We start from the raw sequence: 18,098 nt of genomic DNA, 5'->3' as shown, positions 1-18,098 counted from the left end.
CAGAAGCAGTAGTAGAGTGAACCGTTTACTTCATGTTAATTTTTTGAGTTTCGATTATCGAAATTTTGACCACTATGAAGAAAACTACCTTAAATTGGCAAATATAACATGTGCCCAAGTATAACATTCACCCATGTATTACCCGCAACTTTTCAATCCGGTGCAAAAAGTATATGAGATAACCCTCGGACGTATATAACCCGCAGGCTCTCGTAAAGAATAATAAACGAACAAAGTATGTGTCGATTTCTTTCATAATAAGCATAATATAAAATACCAGAGTATGGCATATCTTCCTCTCTATTCACTATTGAACCACAGCAGAACCGTGTCAACCATAAATCACCAATTCAAAATGTGTTACGGACTTTGATCCGTTTTAAACATCACACGATGATGTCACGTGCTCTCTTAATTAAATTCAGACTGATGCCGCTCCTATCCGTTACGATGATTTATAATCAATAGTCACCAACTTGTAAATATTCACCATGGCATCAACTACACATCTTCCGATTTTCTAATAAACAGCAAAAGCCCTGGTTACTATTCGCAATCGATTCCAAAAATGAGAAATTCTTCTGAAATTCGACTCCTCTTTGGTAGCGGTCATCCCGATTACGACAATAACAGCAAATCAGGCCCATCAACATTACCGTTCTTCATAAATAAACAAATTATTAAATTCAAGATGTTATTTTTATTATCTTGACCTTGGGTTATTGTTATTATATCATCATAAAATTAAAAAAAAACTTTAGCTGAAATATAAAACATACTTACTTAAACAACGTTGGACTCATTTAGTACACGATTTCGAGATTATTGTGTTGCTTGAAATAAGAAATATCACTACAACATAGTTAAAAGAGTAAAACTCAAATTGTATAATACGCAGACATACTAACCCTGCTAGGGGGCATGCTTGGTAGTGAAAACATGGATAACTGATGATTTACATGGGAGATAAAACTGACGGCCACAAACAGCGCACTTTAGGGGAGTGAACTCATCACAACCCCTCGCATGTATGTACGCTAAAAAAAAGAAGTTCTGTAGTTATTCATAATTTCCTGTACACTTCATTCATATTAATTTATATGTTTTCTTTAGCAATATTAATGAAATGAAAACACAAGGCTGATAGTTAACATTCAAAAAATTTTTAATAATGTGCATGGAAACATTGAATTTGCAGCGTTCGTTGTCATGAACAGTAACAGTGCGGCCATTTGCATCTATACAGTAGTAACAGTACGATTCGAGCCATAAACATCAAAATAATCAAGGAACAATGTGCAATTAAACAATTTAACCTGAACCACATTTCATTGATATCGTTTATGTCCATATTTCGCTATTCCTACTGACTGTCAGTGTCACTTTCAATAATTCTTCTAAGTTTTCGCTGTGTGGGCCCTGTTTGAGAATTCGCCTGTTGAAAGAAGTTGACCCAGTTATGGATCTCATTCATGTTTTCCGTTAGGTTCATAACAAACATATTTTGTACGGTGATGTTTGATCCGTAGAATGGGTTTCTGATAATCTTATTCTGCTGAATATTACATGTTTGGGAACTTGACATACTGCAGTCTGCAGTTGTGCAGTTGGAAATTTCTTTGTTGTGAGGGTAGGGTTTACATCATCATTACTTGGGTGGTCGGTGTTGCTCAGGTAATTGGAGTACGTCTGTTGTTGTTTTTCACTAATGTTTGAGTAGCTGTTTATAGACTGCACGTTTTAGTGGTCAGAAATTTGCATGATATCAGTTGGGGGAATGTTTTTGTCTCTTAACTTCTGAATTAAGTACTTGCGGCTACTTGTGTTTGTTAATTTCTTTCTTTCTTTAATATTTGTCTTCTCTTTCATTTCTTCATGATGCATCCAAGTTTGTTAATTCCAACGACTTGTTTCCTAAACCATTTTGGGTTTGTCGCTGAGATTGGCATAGTGTTGGGTGCAATATAGAAAGGATCTTCACGTTGACAAAAGTCTGCTGGTCTTAGCTCAGCATACCGCTTGTAGATAGCAAGTGGATCTCTCTTTTTGTTGTTCTTGTTTTCATACATCTTAGGATTAATATCCTGATGTCGTTGACATTGTCTCCTGTTCTTGTTTTTATCTAATTTTCATTGAGTTCAAGATACGCGAGGCCATTCACATCTTTCTTTAGTGTAACATCCCCCATTTCAGATTGTAACGTTCGATCACTCCCGTCAAACCAAAATGAACAGAGTTGTTAAACCATAATGTGTTAACAATGGCTTCAGGTGTTTCCATCCCCATTAGTTTTTTACTATACAGGGCATTTATTTCTTCATATGTGATCGGTTGACTCCGATTGGGTTTATTTCCTTTTCCTTGATATTTTAAATCTTTTTGCTTAGCCCGAAGAGCTTCCCTTGTTAATGCAAAATTTGTGTCTGTTCCTCTCATGATTGTACTTGCATATTTCTTGATTTTAAGGAAGCGATCAATTGAGCTGATGATGCTTCTTAAACTGTTCGGTTCAAACTCAGATCGATCTTTTCTCCTAACACTAAGTATGAAACCATCCAGGTGCTGATCCAATTCAGATGGGTGTATCTTGCCTAAATTTCTGAATTCATTTTTTGACTGCAAGAATTATGTCACTAGGCTTACATCAAAAAGTGTCTTTTTTAAAGTGTTTGCATTTTGCTTACTTTCTATAGATTTCAGTTTATCATCAGGCTCATGATGTCCAGATCTGTCTTCCCTAACACAATGATCATTTTCATTTACAAATGTCTCCAATTAGCTCACAGTTCAGTAGATTAAATGTTGCTTCATCATCTTGCTCCTTATCTGATGTCATTGTTTGCTTTTTTCCACAGAGTTAGAGTGTTTGATTTTTGCCAGAGGGAGAGACTGGAAACAGCAGTGTTGACAGAGATGACAGCAGACGACACAGGGTGGAGCTCAATAGTATTCATTTCCTGAATTGAGTATTGTTGGTTTTTTGTATAAAAATGTTATTTTACAAGAAAATCATTATCTTGTTATTTTCTCCATTTTAAATGTAATATTAGAAGAAATTCATATTCACTGTTGGAGAGTATAATAGCTATATAAACATCTTCATTATGCGTATTCATACGCATGGGCAAATCACAATTTGATCGTGCAAAACTATTGGTATATCAAGTTGCTTTATACCAACACTTCAACGGTCATGTTATTTTTAATGGATGTGGTATATATATATATATATATATATATATATATATATATATATGCAGTAATCTGACAACGAACAGTGCAAACCTAGTATCTAGATTGCCTGAACGCTTTCGACTCCTAATGAATCGCTTCCAAAGGCAAATACAAACTATAGACAAGAATATAAGAAACACCTGTTTCATTTGTTTGTTTTGTAAATGTTTTGAATTTGTCTTTGAAAAAGATTCATTAAGAGTCGAAACTGTTCAGCTACAGCTCAATACACATAGGTCATGTAGGCATTCAACACCGACTATTTCAGTAACGGGTGTCATCTTTTCGAATTTGATTATACAAGCTTTTTAAGTGGCAAATTCTTCACTTCATTTGGATTCGTATACATCCATATTCCTTTGGTAGGTAGGTGCATACGGAAAAATCAATGTTCAAGTACATAGACATTTTTAAACAAATGAACCAAAACAGTGCAATCCGGAATGAATCTCGCGCGCTGTGATGTTACAATGAAAGTAACCCAGATAGATAAATAAATTCGTACTAACCGCGATTGTGGCGGTTGCACTCGACGCTTTTCTTATGTTGACCCAAGTTTAGTACACGACCACCATTGTAATAGTCCATAGCGATTGATACGTTTCGTCTGGATATTCATTGGTGATTGTTAAGGTGCAAAGCATTCAGCAATCAGCATGAATAAACCTTGGTCAATGAAAATTAGTATTAAATTTTAAAAGAACATATACTATTTAATTTAAAACCAATAAATAGGCACACATGACCAATGTAACTTGTGCTATAGTTAAAAATTAGCTTTCCAGTGTTTGTTGTCAGTTTATTTCCTTTATCATAATCAATCCCTGACACACGTGATACCTTGCTTGATCCACTACACTTGAAAAGACTTATTCTCCATATGTTTTACATAATGTCTATATCTATATATATATATATATATATATATATATATATATATAGATAGATAGATAGATAGATAGATAGATATAGATATATATATAGATATAGATAGATATATATATAGATATAGATAGATATATATACAAATACATATATATAAACATATATATATATATATATATATATATATATATATATATATATATATATATATATATATATATATATATATATACACATATATATATATATATATATATATATATATATATATATATATATATATATATATATATATATATTTATATTCGGGGGACAAGCATCAATTTATTAATATAATGACAGTTTGAGCCATTTTGCACATATGTTAAATTACTATTCAGCAATTATTAAGTTGAAAGCATTGTGTTGATAGGGTTATAGATCAGGCTGCAAGATATGTCGGACGCAGACAGTTCTACGCCGAATTTCGCAACTATATGATGGATGAATACAGCTTTCAGAGTAAATATGATACTATATTGGAATTTCCCTAGTTATTTATACAATGGTTAATTGAATACAACATATCTTTGTCATATTTATAAGGGCATGGTTCCAGCACTACACGGTGTTCATGTTCTTGAGTATCGCGGTGATGGTACTTTTAGATGTATGTCCCTGATACGAGTCAATTCCTTCTGCACCCCCTAATGTGTTAGTCAATCACATGCGACACTGTGGACTGTGAAAGTCACTACCATGCACCCATACTGGATAAAAGGGACATACAGATTAACCGAATATCATCTATATCAGTAACGAACAAAACCAGTAGCATCACGCTACCTATATACACCAGTCTGAGATTTGAATGTGGCAAATACAATGTACAGTGCTTGTTCTATGCATTTATATACTTGCCTATGATTTAAAACGAAATTACTCGACTTTCACTATCTGCTGTTCCTCAACCCTCTTGCTCCCTATCTGTTCTCAAAGACGCCAGTGGTTTTCCATTTCCATCAACAGTAATTAATTCACAGAGTGGCCTCCATCAACAACCCTTACAGATTTCTTATTTGTCAGTATAAGGTTGCCAGCCACAATCATGACATCACTGGACTGAATATTCCGTTTTGGTTTCGTTGCATTATTTTCACCATCAATTGGCTCTCGCAGTGGCTGAATTCGGCTGCTATTCACGATAAGTTCTCCACTAATTTCATAGAAATACTAATTAACTTTCGATTCCGTATTTGCGTGAAGACAATCGTTAACAAAGGAACCGATGTTCCGGTGTGCGTGGTATGTCCTACTTCACTGATTACAGGTTTTGCACGATAGCGCATGGCAAGTTAACACCACTATATGTAATGTACACGCTATACGTTTGAAATTGTCCAGTTACAGAAAGTATAAACAAATACAATAAAAAAGACACATTTTGATTCACGGCATGTGCCTGAATTAGTGTAGGTAAAGAATAAAAGCAGTAAGATACACAAAGGTCCTCCATATAAATCGGTTCAGCACCTGGCCAGTTTTATAGGCCGTGTTACGAAAAATGAAGAGTCTAACAGTGAGTCAATCAACTAAAGAAGCATCATCAGATCCGTTGATCCCCATTTTAAAAAAAAGAAATAAGCTACCACAAACAGGAAATGACACATTTTGCGGTAACAATATACACTCTTACTGCAAAACAAAAGATTTAAAATGAAGCAAAAAGGGAATAAATAAATTGCATATAGTCAATCACAGCTGAAGAGAGAAATGCTTTGCATAGCTAAAATTTATGCGGATAGGAACACTTTAAGCCATGATTAACGTACTATGGTTTAGCATCTGAGTGTATTATGGTTTACGGATAATGACTGAACATTACAGTTTTAAATGAATGGTTATACTGCTAGAAAAAGATGTTAATGGTCAATACTACGATGGGATCAGTGAAATTAGACAGAAAACAAGAGCATGAGAAAATGCTAACGACACAAGATTCATTCATTCAAAATGTATCAAAATAAGACTAACATGTGAAAACTTTAAATCTAAAGATGCATGCAATATTAAGATCAGGGGAATCTTGTTAACCAGGAAACATCTTCTATATTGCGCCAATTAATATGCCGATCACATTTATGCATCCAACTGTTTTAGAAAACTAATCGTCGGAATTATAACAATAAAAAAAACTGGGATGATTGCAAACAAGAATGAGAGAAAAAGCAAACATGACAGAAGGAATAAACTTGTCATCAACCAGTAGGTGTAATGTTCTAATTCTACCTACTACTTGCAATGATGTTGTCAACCCCGTTTCCTAGCAACAAAACTATTTCAAATTAGTCCACATGAGACTGCATCAGTTCCAGTTCGAAACACGTAATATACAACATCATAATATTATCGCAAACCTTCTTATGGATCAAACATCAGAGTAAGTAATATATTTGCTATTAAGCCCCTCTCTAAACAACGTAAAAGAGATTCCTATCTAGGTCGAAGTTTTTCAACAATCGACATCTAAAACTCAGGAACTTAGAGAAAGTGACATTGACAGTGAGTAGGAAGAATAACGTATATGGATAGTTGGGCCACCAATGAACTGTGTGTAAGATTAAATATGTTTGCTTAGGTCATGTTTCTTCGTTGTCTTGAAGCTTCTGGCTTGAAATGACATGTCTGGTAAATTTTCCTGCTGTCACCCTTCATAACAAAGCACACTGCAAATTCGTTGTTGGCATTTACATTATTCAAATACCGTGAATGTTATACGTCAGCTCTGTGACTACAGTTTATTTGTTCAGTACAATAATACACTTAATTATGAAGGATGAAGTTTAACTTAAATTAAGAGTCAATAAAAAATAAATGTTTTGGCGTACATATTTGAGAGAGGGGTTGTGAAAATTTCGCTCCATTCACATCTCGGTGATTAATGTCGTCATCATTTCAAAATCCTAACAGTACAGGTATATCAAATTTGGCCACATATTTTAAAGGCTATGGCGTCTTTAATGCAGACTATATATATATATATATATATATATATATATATATATATATATATATATATTCAAGAATGAAATATAATGTGTGTTAAATGTGTTAAATTACGTCTTGTTCCTTCATTATATATATATATATAAATAAATAAATAAATATATACATATATATATATATATATATATATATATATATATATATATATATATATATATATATATATATATATATACAATTTTAGAACCCTTAGAGGATCATACATGTTTGCATATATATTATCCTGGTATGATAATATTATATTTATTTAGGCCTTTATTATTTTTCAAGCACTTGCAAGACCATAAAAAAGATATTATTTAGCTTAATGGAGATATGTGTTTCCAAGAAGAAGATAATTGAACCAATGACAATAAATAATAAGAACACGTGACATGAAAAATTCGATCATAGGTATTGTCCAGCGGACACTACAAGTATCGCCCTTATTATCTCTGCCCTTTACTTTCACGTCATGAAAGTATGATTTCGGTAGGCATCTACTCTCTTGCATATCGTTTTATAAACTCCTGTCTGCATCCGTTTAAATATATGTCCCGTTTAATTGGAATATGATATATAGTGACATTCAGTCGGGCACTGGGGCATACAATGTAAATGACCAAACACCATATTCTGTGCATACACACTTGGCAGCGATATTCCAGATTAGCGGTCTTTCAGCATGTTCTAGAAACTGACTGACACGTAGCCGTATATTAATTTACTTTTCAGTTTATAACACATAGCAATTGAAATTTTAAACAATCCTTAATATTCCAAGAAATGTATTAACAAAGAACTTTCTAGGGTTCTTATAGTTAGCAAAACAAATAAAGCGTATACTGTTCATTGAATACGTTTTATTTGCATGTCTTCATCTGTAAGCATGACGATTTCATCGAGGAAATGTAACAAAGGATTGAAGAAATACGTGAAGAAAATGTAAAAGATAGGCACTTCACACGAAAGTAACAAAGTAAAATATGTCATTTAACGAAAATGAACCCCGCTAAACGCATGAAATTCACCATCTAATAACAAAATAGCTTGCTGGATCATTTACACCAAATGCACCCGATTGCAGATGTTTGATTTGTATACCGACAAGACAGTCTTGAACAGCTAACTGAAAGAACAAATCAGAATAATAACTAAAATGATTAATATATAAATAAGAAATAGGCAAAACGTTACAATCGTGATAATAATCGAGATGATGGTTGCAAATGCAATGATGACCAAAATAATAATAATGATGCTACTAGTAAGAAGAAGAATAAAACGAATACGAAGGAGAATAATGTGGAAAACAATGACGATTATAATATGTTTATCATAATCTTGGTTATCCCATATTCAAAGCTAAACATATGAACATGTATACCTACCAATAAGCAAATGGGTTATGTACATTTTCCAGTAGAAAACTAAGGTACTTGAAACACTGCCAGGCTGGCGTACGTACACCGCCTGCATTAATTCCTACCTGGCGCCTTGCAAATGTTTTCCTTTGTATAGATTAATAGAGCGAGACATCGATATGGATGAATATAGTAAAAGCTTATCAAATTCTCTTCGTTGCGGTTGTGTTTCCTTGCAATCAGAGTTACAAAAACTAAATTGAGCATGTAGACAAACGTAGACACTACTTCATCTTAGTTTCGTCATTTGTAAAAATGATCTTTATATAAGCAGTAATTATAACATTATTTTTATATTATTAGGTTAAAGTGATTAAATATTGTTCAACATCGCATTATATATTAAGGTCTAAACAACGTTATAAAGAACGTAATGTATAATAAAAGTCAACGACGTGATTACGTTTAGTTTGAGTTCTTTTATTGTATACGTTCGAATGCAAGAAACATCAATATGATTGACGAATATGATTTCTTACTGCATCAAGAAAAACAAATTTCGGTTGCAAAATATTATAATAAGTTCCTACAGTGGGGTTTGCACATGTATCTATTATGTATAATATTTTGAAATGTATGTATACGCCTTATAAATAACTTTCGTATACAACAATCACACGTTTTGCTGGATTTCGGACAGTAAACATTATTTCGATTGTAACGTCATCCTCAAAGTTAGATCATACTCAATACTCCTCAGACAATAAGCTCTTCTTCCAAAAATTGCAATCATTACTAGTTCAGATAATTTATTTGTTAAGCTTATTTCTGCCAAAATCAGTAAATTGGATTGTATTAAGACTCATATTTTGATAATCAGTTAACTGTAAAGGCAAACGCATTATTTGCAGAAAACCTCAGCGAAGATATTACGGATACTTAAATATCTGTTTATAAGACCTACATTATCAGAACCTTAATCAATAAGATTCTTTCCAATATATTCCTGTTATTTATAAGTACCTTAAATCCATCTGGAAGACATCCAAGGAAAATGCCGGCCTTCCCTCCAATTGGTTCGAAAACACTATCTTTAAATGTGGCAATTGGGGTGAACAGAGGAATGCTGTTACACATTGTCTTAACCTGGAGAAATTTAACAGAGTGAAAGGTAACTAACTGATAAAGGAAAGTATCGGCTCCATGTAAAAGGCATAATAAACATAATATAGTTCCTCTTGTTTGTATTGTTATAACTAGTTACATCATTAGTGATCTAGTATGAAAATGGAAGACATTTAATAATTTAAAATATTTATCTTCAGCCGTCTAATTTCGACTGTCTGTTTGTCATGTTTGTATATAGATTTTTTGGCTAAAGAAGGTAAAACCATCTTCAATTAAAGTTTGACTATATTAGTAGAGTACAATAGAGGCTTTGTATTCTTCGTTAAAACTGCTCGTATTGATTTAGACAGACAAACCATTCCGTTCATAATCAGAATATTTCGAATCTACTATCACGGAAACTAAATTTCATAAAGATTAATCAAATTTATCGGTCATTTATTCAATAGTTATTGAACTCAAAGTTGCTTATTCTAATTTAACTTCCCGCCGGAAGACTCGTGAATTAACGTCTAATAATAATTTCATTTGGAAAAAGGTTTAAACACCTTGTCTGATAATTACAAAACGAAATTTCGTCCGTTGGTTTATTATTACTTGAATTATTGCAACTGCATACACTAGAGAATTTATTAACATTTTAACGTATGCAAGAGAACTTAATAAAACTGTCGTATGTTAATACGTACATTTTCACCTTTTATCCACGTCGTCGTAGAGCTGGCATTACAATTTTTAAGTACAAGTGCCTCTGAAGAAGTGTGATCTCCCCTTGCGCAATCTGATGCGCTAGCATGGGTAACATTGAGGCTGTGTGCAATGCTGTAGATAGTTAATGCTTTGCTACAGACGTGAAGACCTAAAGTGAGCAACAATAGCATCCGAAAATAAATGAAAAGAAAATTTGCTGTCTCATTTGAATTTTCATCGTTAACCCTTCTACATTAATGATACGATTTTACTGTTTTTTTAGCATGCACTTTACTGGTCAGTTGCAAATTCTAAAATCATAGGCACTGTAAGCATTACTCTAAAGCCCATGTAATTCTTTCTCTGATTTACATGCTTTCGAAAGGTCTTGTTGATAAATAATGAAAGTGGGAAATGCGTATTGATATTATATATATATATATATATATATATATATATATATATATATATATATATATATATATATATATATATATGTATATCCACGCAACACATATCACATACGAATACATATATTTGCCATCTAAACTGCGTTAGATAGACGAGAGGCAACTATGTGTCCGCTACAGACTTTTGTTCTGTCTTTTTGTGTTTATTCATAATGACCTTTTCGTATTGATAAGTTGATTGTTTTCATTCTTGAATATATATTTGTATTCACATTTATAAATCAATATACATTCCACTTTAGATATATACATACAGGACGGTTTTATTGAAGAAAGCAGATGACTAGGCCCACATACACACTGATTCTTGAATACTAAACGTTCGTCAGGGCGTTGACGTACAGGCGCAAGGTAATTAGCGTGGAATAGAATCTAAGCAAAACGACGAACCTACAAGAGGTAATTAGAATATTGTACTATAATTAAAGTTGATCTATGGCATTATTGTGTTTCAGTTTACATTACTACCGACCATACCATTATCTCTCTCTGTCTCTCTGTCTCTCTCTCTCTCTCTCTCTCTCCCTCTCTCTCATGGTTGGTTTGCCATAACAGTTACCAGCATTCTTCATAGGTCCATAAACGCTGTGGTATTACGTCTGCGAAAATCCTCTATCCTCGTCTTTGCTTGGATTTTCTTTATCTTATATTGATACGATGTAATCATAGAGAGAGAGAGAGGCGGCCTTTTTATATTTTCGTATTTAATTAATAATTATCAATTCTTAGAAACTTATAATACGTTTAAGATGCAGCAACATCATCAAGAAGAAAATAAATACCTTACATATTTTTTCTCATAACCACAACATTTACCTTACTGTTTCGACCGGCAATTGCAACTTTGTATCATTGGTTTTATAAATACGTTATATAGGTCCCACGGGAAATGTTGACATATCGTTATTAAGAAATATATTGTAGGATACTTGGTGCAATTTCAGTTTTAAGTTTTTCATCTCGCCCAATTTATTTCTCTCACTCCCGATTTCTATATATTTTATCCTTTGTACATGAGAGGGGAGGGGAAAGAAGGGAATGAGATTAAAGTGTGTACCATGTTCAATTCGTTTAGAAAACGGAGATTACTTGTAATTTGCATCTTTTCTCGAAGCTCACAAATAATTACGAAGTGAAAATTCATCATTGATATATAGAAATTGACTAATAGCACACAGTTCCAAGTATGTTTGTGTATGCGTATTATTGCGCCCTGGGCAGTTAGTATTAATATAACAAATTGCTTTAGAACAACATTTAAAAATCCTAGTTTTGTAATGCGTGTGGTTTATATATATATATATATATATATATATATATATATATATATATATATATATATATATATATATCAGAAAAAAATATACGCTAATTGGTTTGCTGGACCCATAAGTCAGCGTGATAAAGAAACAAAACGTATTCAACATTACGTAATAAAATCAGCGTAACTAATATTTAGGTCAAATATGAATAGTGTTATAAATAAAATAGCAAGGTATGAATATAAAATATGTTACAATAATTAAATATATTTTCTACTGTCGCGAAATGCGCTTAAATTAATTTGAGCGGGTTTTAATGGATAGTTATTTCACAATAGACATTGTTTGATGGTATAGAACTATTAAGTACCATGTTGTGCTTTCTTGGTTTCCTCTGTAAGTATTCACCAGGATTATCGAACATCTATTGCGTGAATCACATTGTGATTGAAAACGATAGAAAAGCATTAAATAAACAAAATATCAAACGATATTTCCCCATTATCAATTTGCAACAATTAACTGCATGACGTGAACAAAATATCTATAAATAGACTAGTCATGATTGAGAAAAGTATAAAGAGATTGTTGCAGTCTTTGTTAATAGGTTTTCGTTTGAAACAACACATCAGCTCAAATATTAATATTGAGTACCAATGCAGTTGGAGTAAATTCCCTTTCTCAAAAACGACGCCACGGTTGATCTGGGTTAAACAAGGATTGTGCACCTTACTGCATTCAAATCTGTCAATCTACACAATTCGTGTGAGTCCAGTACACTAGAGGCGGACCTAGTACTGTTACCACATATCCTTTTTTCTTAGTTTAATGTTTGAAACGAAAACGTTTAATGTACATATTTACCTATTAAATTTCCTGTTGCTTGATTAATACTTCTAGTAGATGCCGCTGTCGATGTGGCAGTAAATTGTGTTGTAGAAGTAAGTGCGAAGATAGTTGGTTCTGTTACGCGTGTCGTTGCCGATAGCGTCAATGATGATGCAGCTGTACGATTTGGAAAATTTAATAATTTTGTGGAATCGAATTTCCTGTCAGGAAGTTCTAAAGCAAATCATATTAACTTTTCCACTGACATGTACAAAAGTTCAGTCCATTAACTTCGATATTTAAAAAACGAATAATGAGTAATTTTGCAAATCAAAGATACAACACAGGTGTAAAGAAAGTTAAATTATTTGAATTAATCTGAGGTTATTAATAGTTTAATAATATTTTAAAAGCCTTGAACAATTGTTTCCTGCTCACCACCACCTCAAGACCATCATTCAACTTTATGTTGCGATGCCATAGAGACCGCATGATTCTTACAGGTGTGTGTCTACTTTATTTCTAATTTGAATTAATTAAAGTCAATTTAAGATATATATTTTCGTATATAACATTCCTTTGTCGCTACCTTACAATCCACTTGTATGATAAATCATATATGTAACTTTTGCCATTTTTTTAGATCCAATTACAAGCAAAAGGCAGTTGCTACACTTGGAGAATTCTTGTCATCTGGAAAGCATAATCATTATATTGCAAACCTTTTTCGAAGGCAAATAAAATAAACTTAATACATTTAGATTCATTTTCAAAAATGTTAGAATTTTTTTATCTCTCATGGAACATAATTTCCACATCAGCTTCTCTTGTTTTAGATTTAGAGCTAGTTATAGTGAACCATATCGGAGAGCTATTACGAAGATCCTTTTCTGTTGACGACGCAGATTCACATTTATGCCATATGTTGCACATCCTTCCACATTTCAAAATCCTCTTTTTTGACTGTTGCTTCAAATAAGTTTTATTTGAGAAAACGTAGACCTTTTTGAAGCAAATAATCTTCTCATATCCCTCGTTATTATTGGACACAAGTGTAAGGTTTTACGTCTATCTTTGTATATCCATTTCTTTTTACATTTAAACACTATTTCTGCATTGAAGCACAGATATAACATTATCTAAAAACAGTTCACTTGAGTTTTAGTATAGATTAAATTTTCATTTGATAAAATCCGTGTTATTACCAATATGTCATAAAGAAAGCGATATTGGCGTCTAAATGAAGCTATATTTATAGATTAGGAAATCCAACCATAAATCAACATTTTGTCAATATTAGTTTCAAGATATAGATCTATATATGTTATTGCCGCGTATATTAAAAGAAGCAAAACGCCTCATACAAAAAAAATGTTAGACATTCAAAATCAATACAGAGAGCACAGATGATAACATACATAAATTCGACCCATGCCAAACGTTAACGGTATACAAGCTTATATGTATTCATTCATGCATACATAGTTATACATTTATCAGGCTATAAATTGGGCGTTCTTCCATTCTTACTTGTTGCCCAAAGAAAAGGTACACATTCATATACATACATACATACATACATACACACACATACACACACATACATACATACATACATACATAGATACATACATACATACAGCGGAAGAAGATATACAGATTTACAGAGACATATATAGATCGATTGATATATATATATATATATATATATATATATATATATAGAGAGAGAGAGAGAGAGAGAGAGAGAGAGAGAGAGAGAGAGAGAGAGTGAGTGAGTGAGAGAGAGATATATATAAATATAGTTAGATAGATGGATAGATCTATAGAACGATAGATAAAACGAGATAGATAGATAGATAGATAGATAGATAGATATCAATGTAAGTAGATACATTACCATGTGTACATGAGCATGGATCATATGTTGTATGTGGAAACGTGGCTTTGTTTGGAAGAAAAGGTATAAATTTATAGTGGCAGTTTTCAGATGAATTGCATGTAATGTAATCCTTTATTTCCTTTAGTAATAAGATACATTTTATCCATAATTTATATATAAAGTTTTAGTTAAATATATGCATATAATTTAAAGCAAAAATGAATAGATTCATCAATACATATATTTTCTTATATACATGATGTTTATATCTAGATATTACAATCAGGAGTTAGTGCCAGAGGGATAAATAGAGTTAGTGCCAGCGAATAATAGAGGAATAGATAGATAGACACATGTATGGTTTGATGGATTGATTGATAGGGTGGATGGGTAGAAAGAAAGATACTTAGAGATAGATAATTATATAGATAGATCGATGGATAGATAGATAGACAAACAGATAGATAGATAGATAGATAGAGAGAGAGAGAGAGAGAGAGAGAGAGAGAGAGATAGAGAGAGAGATAGATTGATAGATAGCTAGATAGACAGACAGACATAGAGACAGATCGGCAGATAGATTGTTATATAAATATATATTTAAACATATATATAGATAAAGGGATGGATGGATAGATTGACAAACGAATGGATGAATGGATTGATGGAGAAAGATATATACATAGATAGACAGATATACTTTTAGGTATATATATATATATATATATATATATATATATATATATATATATATATATATATATATATATATATAAATAGATAGATAGATAAACAGATGGATGAATGGATAGTTTGATAAATTGATGGATGGATGGATAGAAGATAGATAGATAGATATATAGATAGATAGATAAATAAATAGATAGATAGATTGATCGATATGTAGATTCATTGATTCAAGGATTGATTCATTGATTGATTCATTGATCGAATACCTGCAGCATGAAGTATAAGATCCGCTCTGCAATCCATCTCATGTTCACCAATAGTGATCCAAAGAAGTTGCTGCCATACTGAAACAATTTTCAAAACTAGATGCATATTTACTTTAAATGTTGTGCATACATTCACTTTATACAAAAATTGATTTTTAAATCGTAATTAAATTATTCGATAGAAAATTACGACTACTGTAAGACAAAGCAATACAAATCAATCAGTACCAAATCCTTTGGAAATTTCGGAAACTCAAGTCTTCCGCTGTCTGCAATAAATCAGGTGTTTACGTTCAACATAAAATATATAACCCAAAATATAAGATTAACAGATGATGTCTGCTCTCCTAGTCTCATGGTAAATTGTGTAAACTGAATGAATAGTAAATAAATCGTTTCCTATAACATTTGGCACATAATCTGTTTTCCGTTGAAACCAAAATGTATACGAAATAAGATTGTCATCAACCTAACATTCAGGGGTTCAAAATCTTCAAATAAGTAATACTGCATTATTGAGGGAAAAAAAAAACCTGATTTACGGCCTAATGTATATAGGCGATAGTTATATTTTAATAATTGAAGCGTTCTCACGATATTGATGTGATCTGCATACTGATGGGCTGCTTTCATATATTTCCCGATGTAGTACTGAAATCAATTAAAGAAATTTCATTATTTTGGCATACTTCTAAATGTAAGTCCTATATTATGCAATAAATTTCATGTGTAGTTCATATTTTTCTCCTCTGGTAGACAGGAAACTTTATTGTGTTTCCTTCATCATACATATTCTCCACAATGCCCCTCAATGTTTGCTTGACATAATTCCCTTCTCAGTTAAATGTTTAATTTACAGGATTGCATGCATCATTTCACTTGTTAAGAAATTTCAGTCCTCATTTTACTTCAGCTCTTAATTTTCGTTTTTATCTTTGATATAATCGTTTTAACAAAGCAAAGAATTATATCAAATAGTAGAAATTTATAGACACACTAAAATTAACACCTTTTTTGCTCAACATTTTATATCCCCTAATATGCAATTTACATCAAATGGAATGTCAATAACAGTATAAAGGACTAGTGGACACACACACACACACACACACACACACACACACACATCCCACTTACACACACACACAGACACACATACACATACACACACATATACCACACACACACATGCATAAATATATATATATATATTTATATATATATATATATATATATATATATATATATATATATATATATATATATATATATAGTAACGACTCTTTGTTTTGTGAAATTTAACAAACAATTTATGTCCCTAGAATATCATTTGAAAATGAAAATAAACAAAATTATGCAATGACGAATCAAAACCAAAATTAATACAAGGACTAAAATGAAATGTCCTAATAATAAAAAATCCTAAATGGAACTTAGTTAGAATCCCGATCAAATCCAAGATGGAAGACGATGACCTCATTAACAGTCAGCGAGGTACTGCAGTGTCGACAGTCTCTTGTTAAATCACATGCAATATTATTCTAATTTTTTAATTATGTATAACTTTCGATAAAGGTCCTTATCCAAGAATTAATTTAGAACATTTGTATTTCCATGGAAAATAATCACTTGAATTTGAAATAATTTCAAGAAAGTAAAATAATTACTTCAGGCTGGACACAACAGAAAACAACTTGACTTTTCAAGAGTTAAGACACAAATGACTATTATTTCTCAGTAGATCAGTAATAAGTCTAACAAAGACAAAAAATCATATTCCCGGAGGTGGGTCAACCTTCTAGAAAATATATGTTTGTAACAATAAACATATGTTTCATATCACATACTCCAGTTATGATTAAACTTAATTTACTAATTCTTACTCTGATAAAGAATTAAATAAACGTTTGTTACTAAAACTATTTCTGGTTCGGAATCGACGTTAGATATTTGATATGGCATTTATATTATTAGTTACTTATAAAAAAGAAACCAATACGTTATACAGAACTGACGTTTTTGGACTATATCAAATCCGGTAAATAAAGTTACATTATAATCACATGCAATGGAATAGAAAAGAAATTTAACTTACAAACAAACAATTAAATTAAATCAAATGTACATATATATATATATATATATATATATATATATATATATATATATATATATATATATATATATATATATATATATATATATATATATATATATATATATATATATATATATATATATAGAGATATATATATATATATATATATATATATATATATATATATATATATATATATATATATATAATTGAATTATTCTGGTTAAAAGGGATGTATGATAGAAAATTTGACCATCAGGTCTGGCTAAAAACCAGC

The 18,098-nt window shown here is 31.6% G+C and overlaps 1 protein-coding gene across 1 annotated transcript in view; it reads right to left on the bottom strand.

Annotated features, from left to right (window-relative positions):
* Positions 1 to 7,991: 7,991 nt before the first annotated feature.
* LOC149790325 (uncharacterized) overlaps positions 7,992 to 18,098 on the bottom strand; it is a 39,240-nt gene continuing 29,133 nt past the window's right edge. The window contains exons 16-22 of the mRNA XM_089972377.1: positions 16,318 to 16,374; positions 15,724 to 15,801; positions 14,786 to 14,830; positions 12,922 to 13,062; positions 10,325 to 10,494; positions 9,531 to 9,653; positions 7,992 to 8,272 (exon numbers count right to left, since the gene is read on the bottom strand). Coding sequence (XP_089828503.1) covers positions 8,171 to 8,272; positions 9,531 to 9,653; positions 10,325 to 10,494; positions 12,922 to 13,062; positions 14,786 to 14,830; positions 15,724 to 15,801; positions 16,318 to 16,374 — 716 coding nt within the window. The 3' untranslated portion in view covers positions 7,992 to 8,170. The remainder of the gene's footprint in view (positions 8,273 to 9,530; positions 9,654 to 10,324; positions 10,495 to 12,921; positions 13,063 to 14,785; positions 14,831 to 15,723; positions 15,802 to 16,317; positions 16,375 to 18,098) is intronic.

Source organism: Sinohyriopsis cumingii, chromosome 10 (genome assembly GCF_028554795.1).
Source record: "Sinohyriopsis cumingii isolate HCF-2022 chromosome 10, ASM2855479v2, whole genome shotgun sequence".
Lineage (NCBI taxonomy): Eukaryota > Metazoa > Mollusca > Bivalvia > Unionida > Unionidae > Sinohyriopsis > Sinohyriopsis cumingii.
This window is presented reverse-complemented; position numbering and strand designations above follow the sequence as displayed.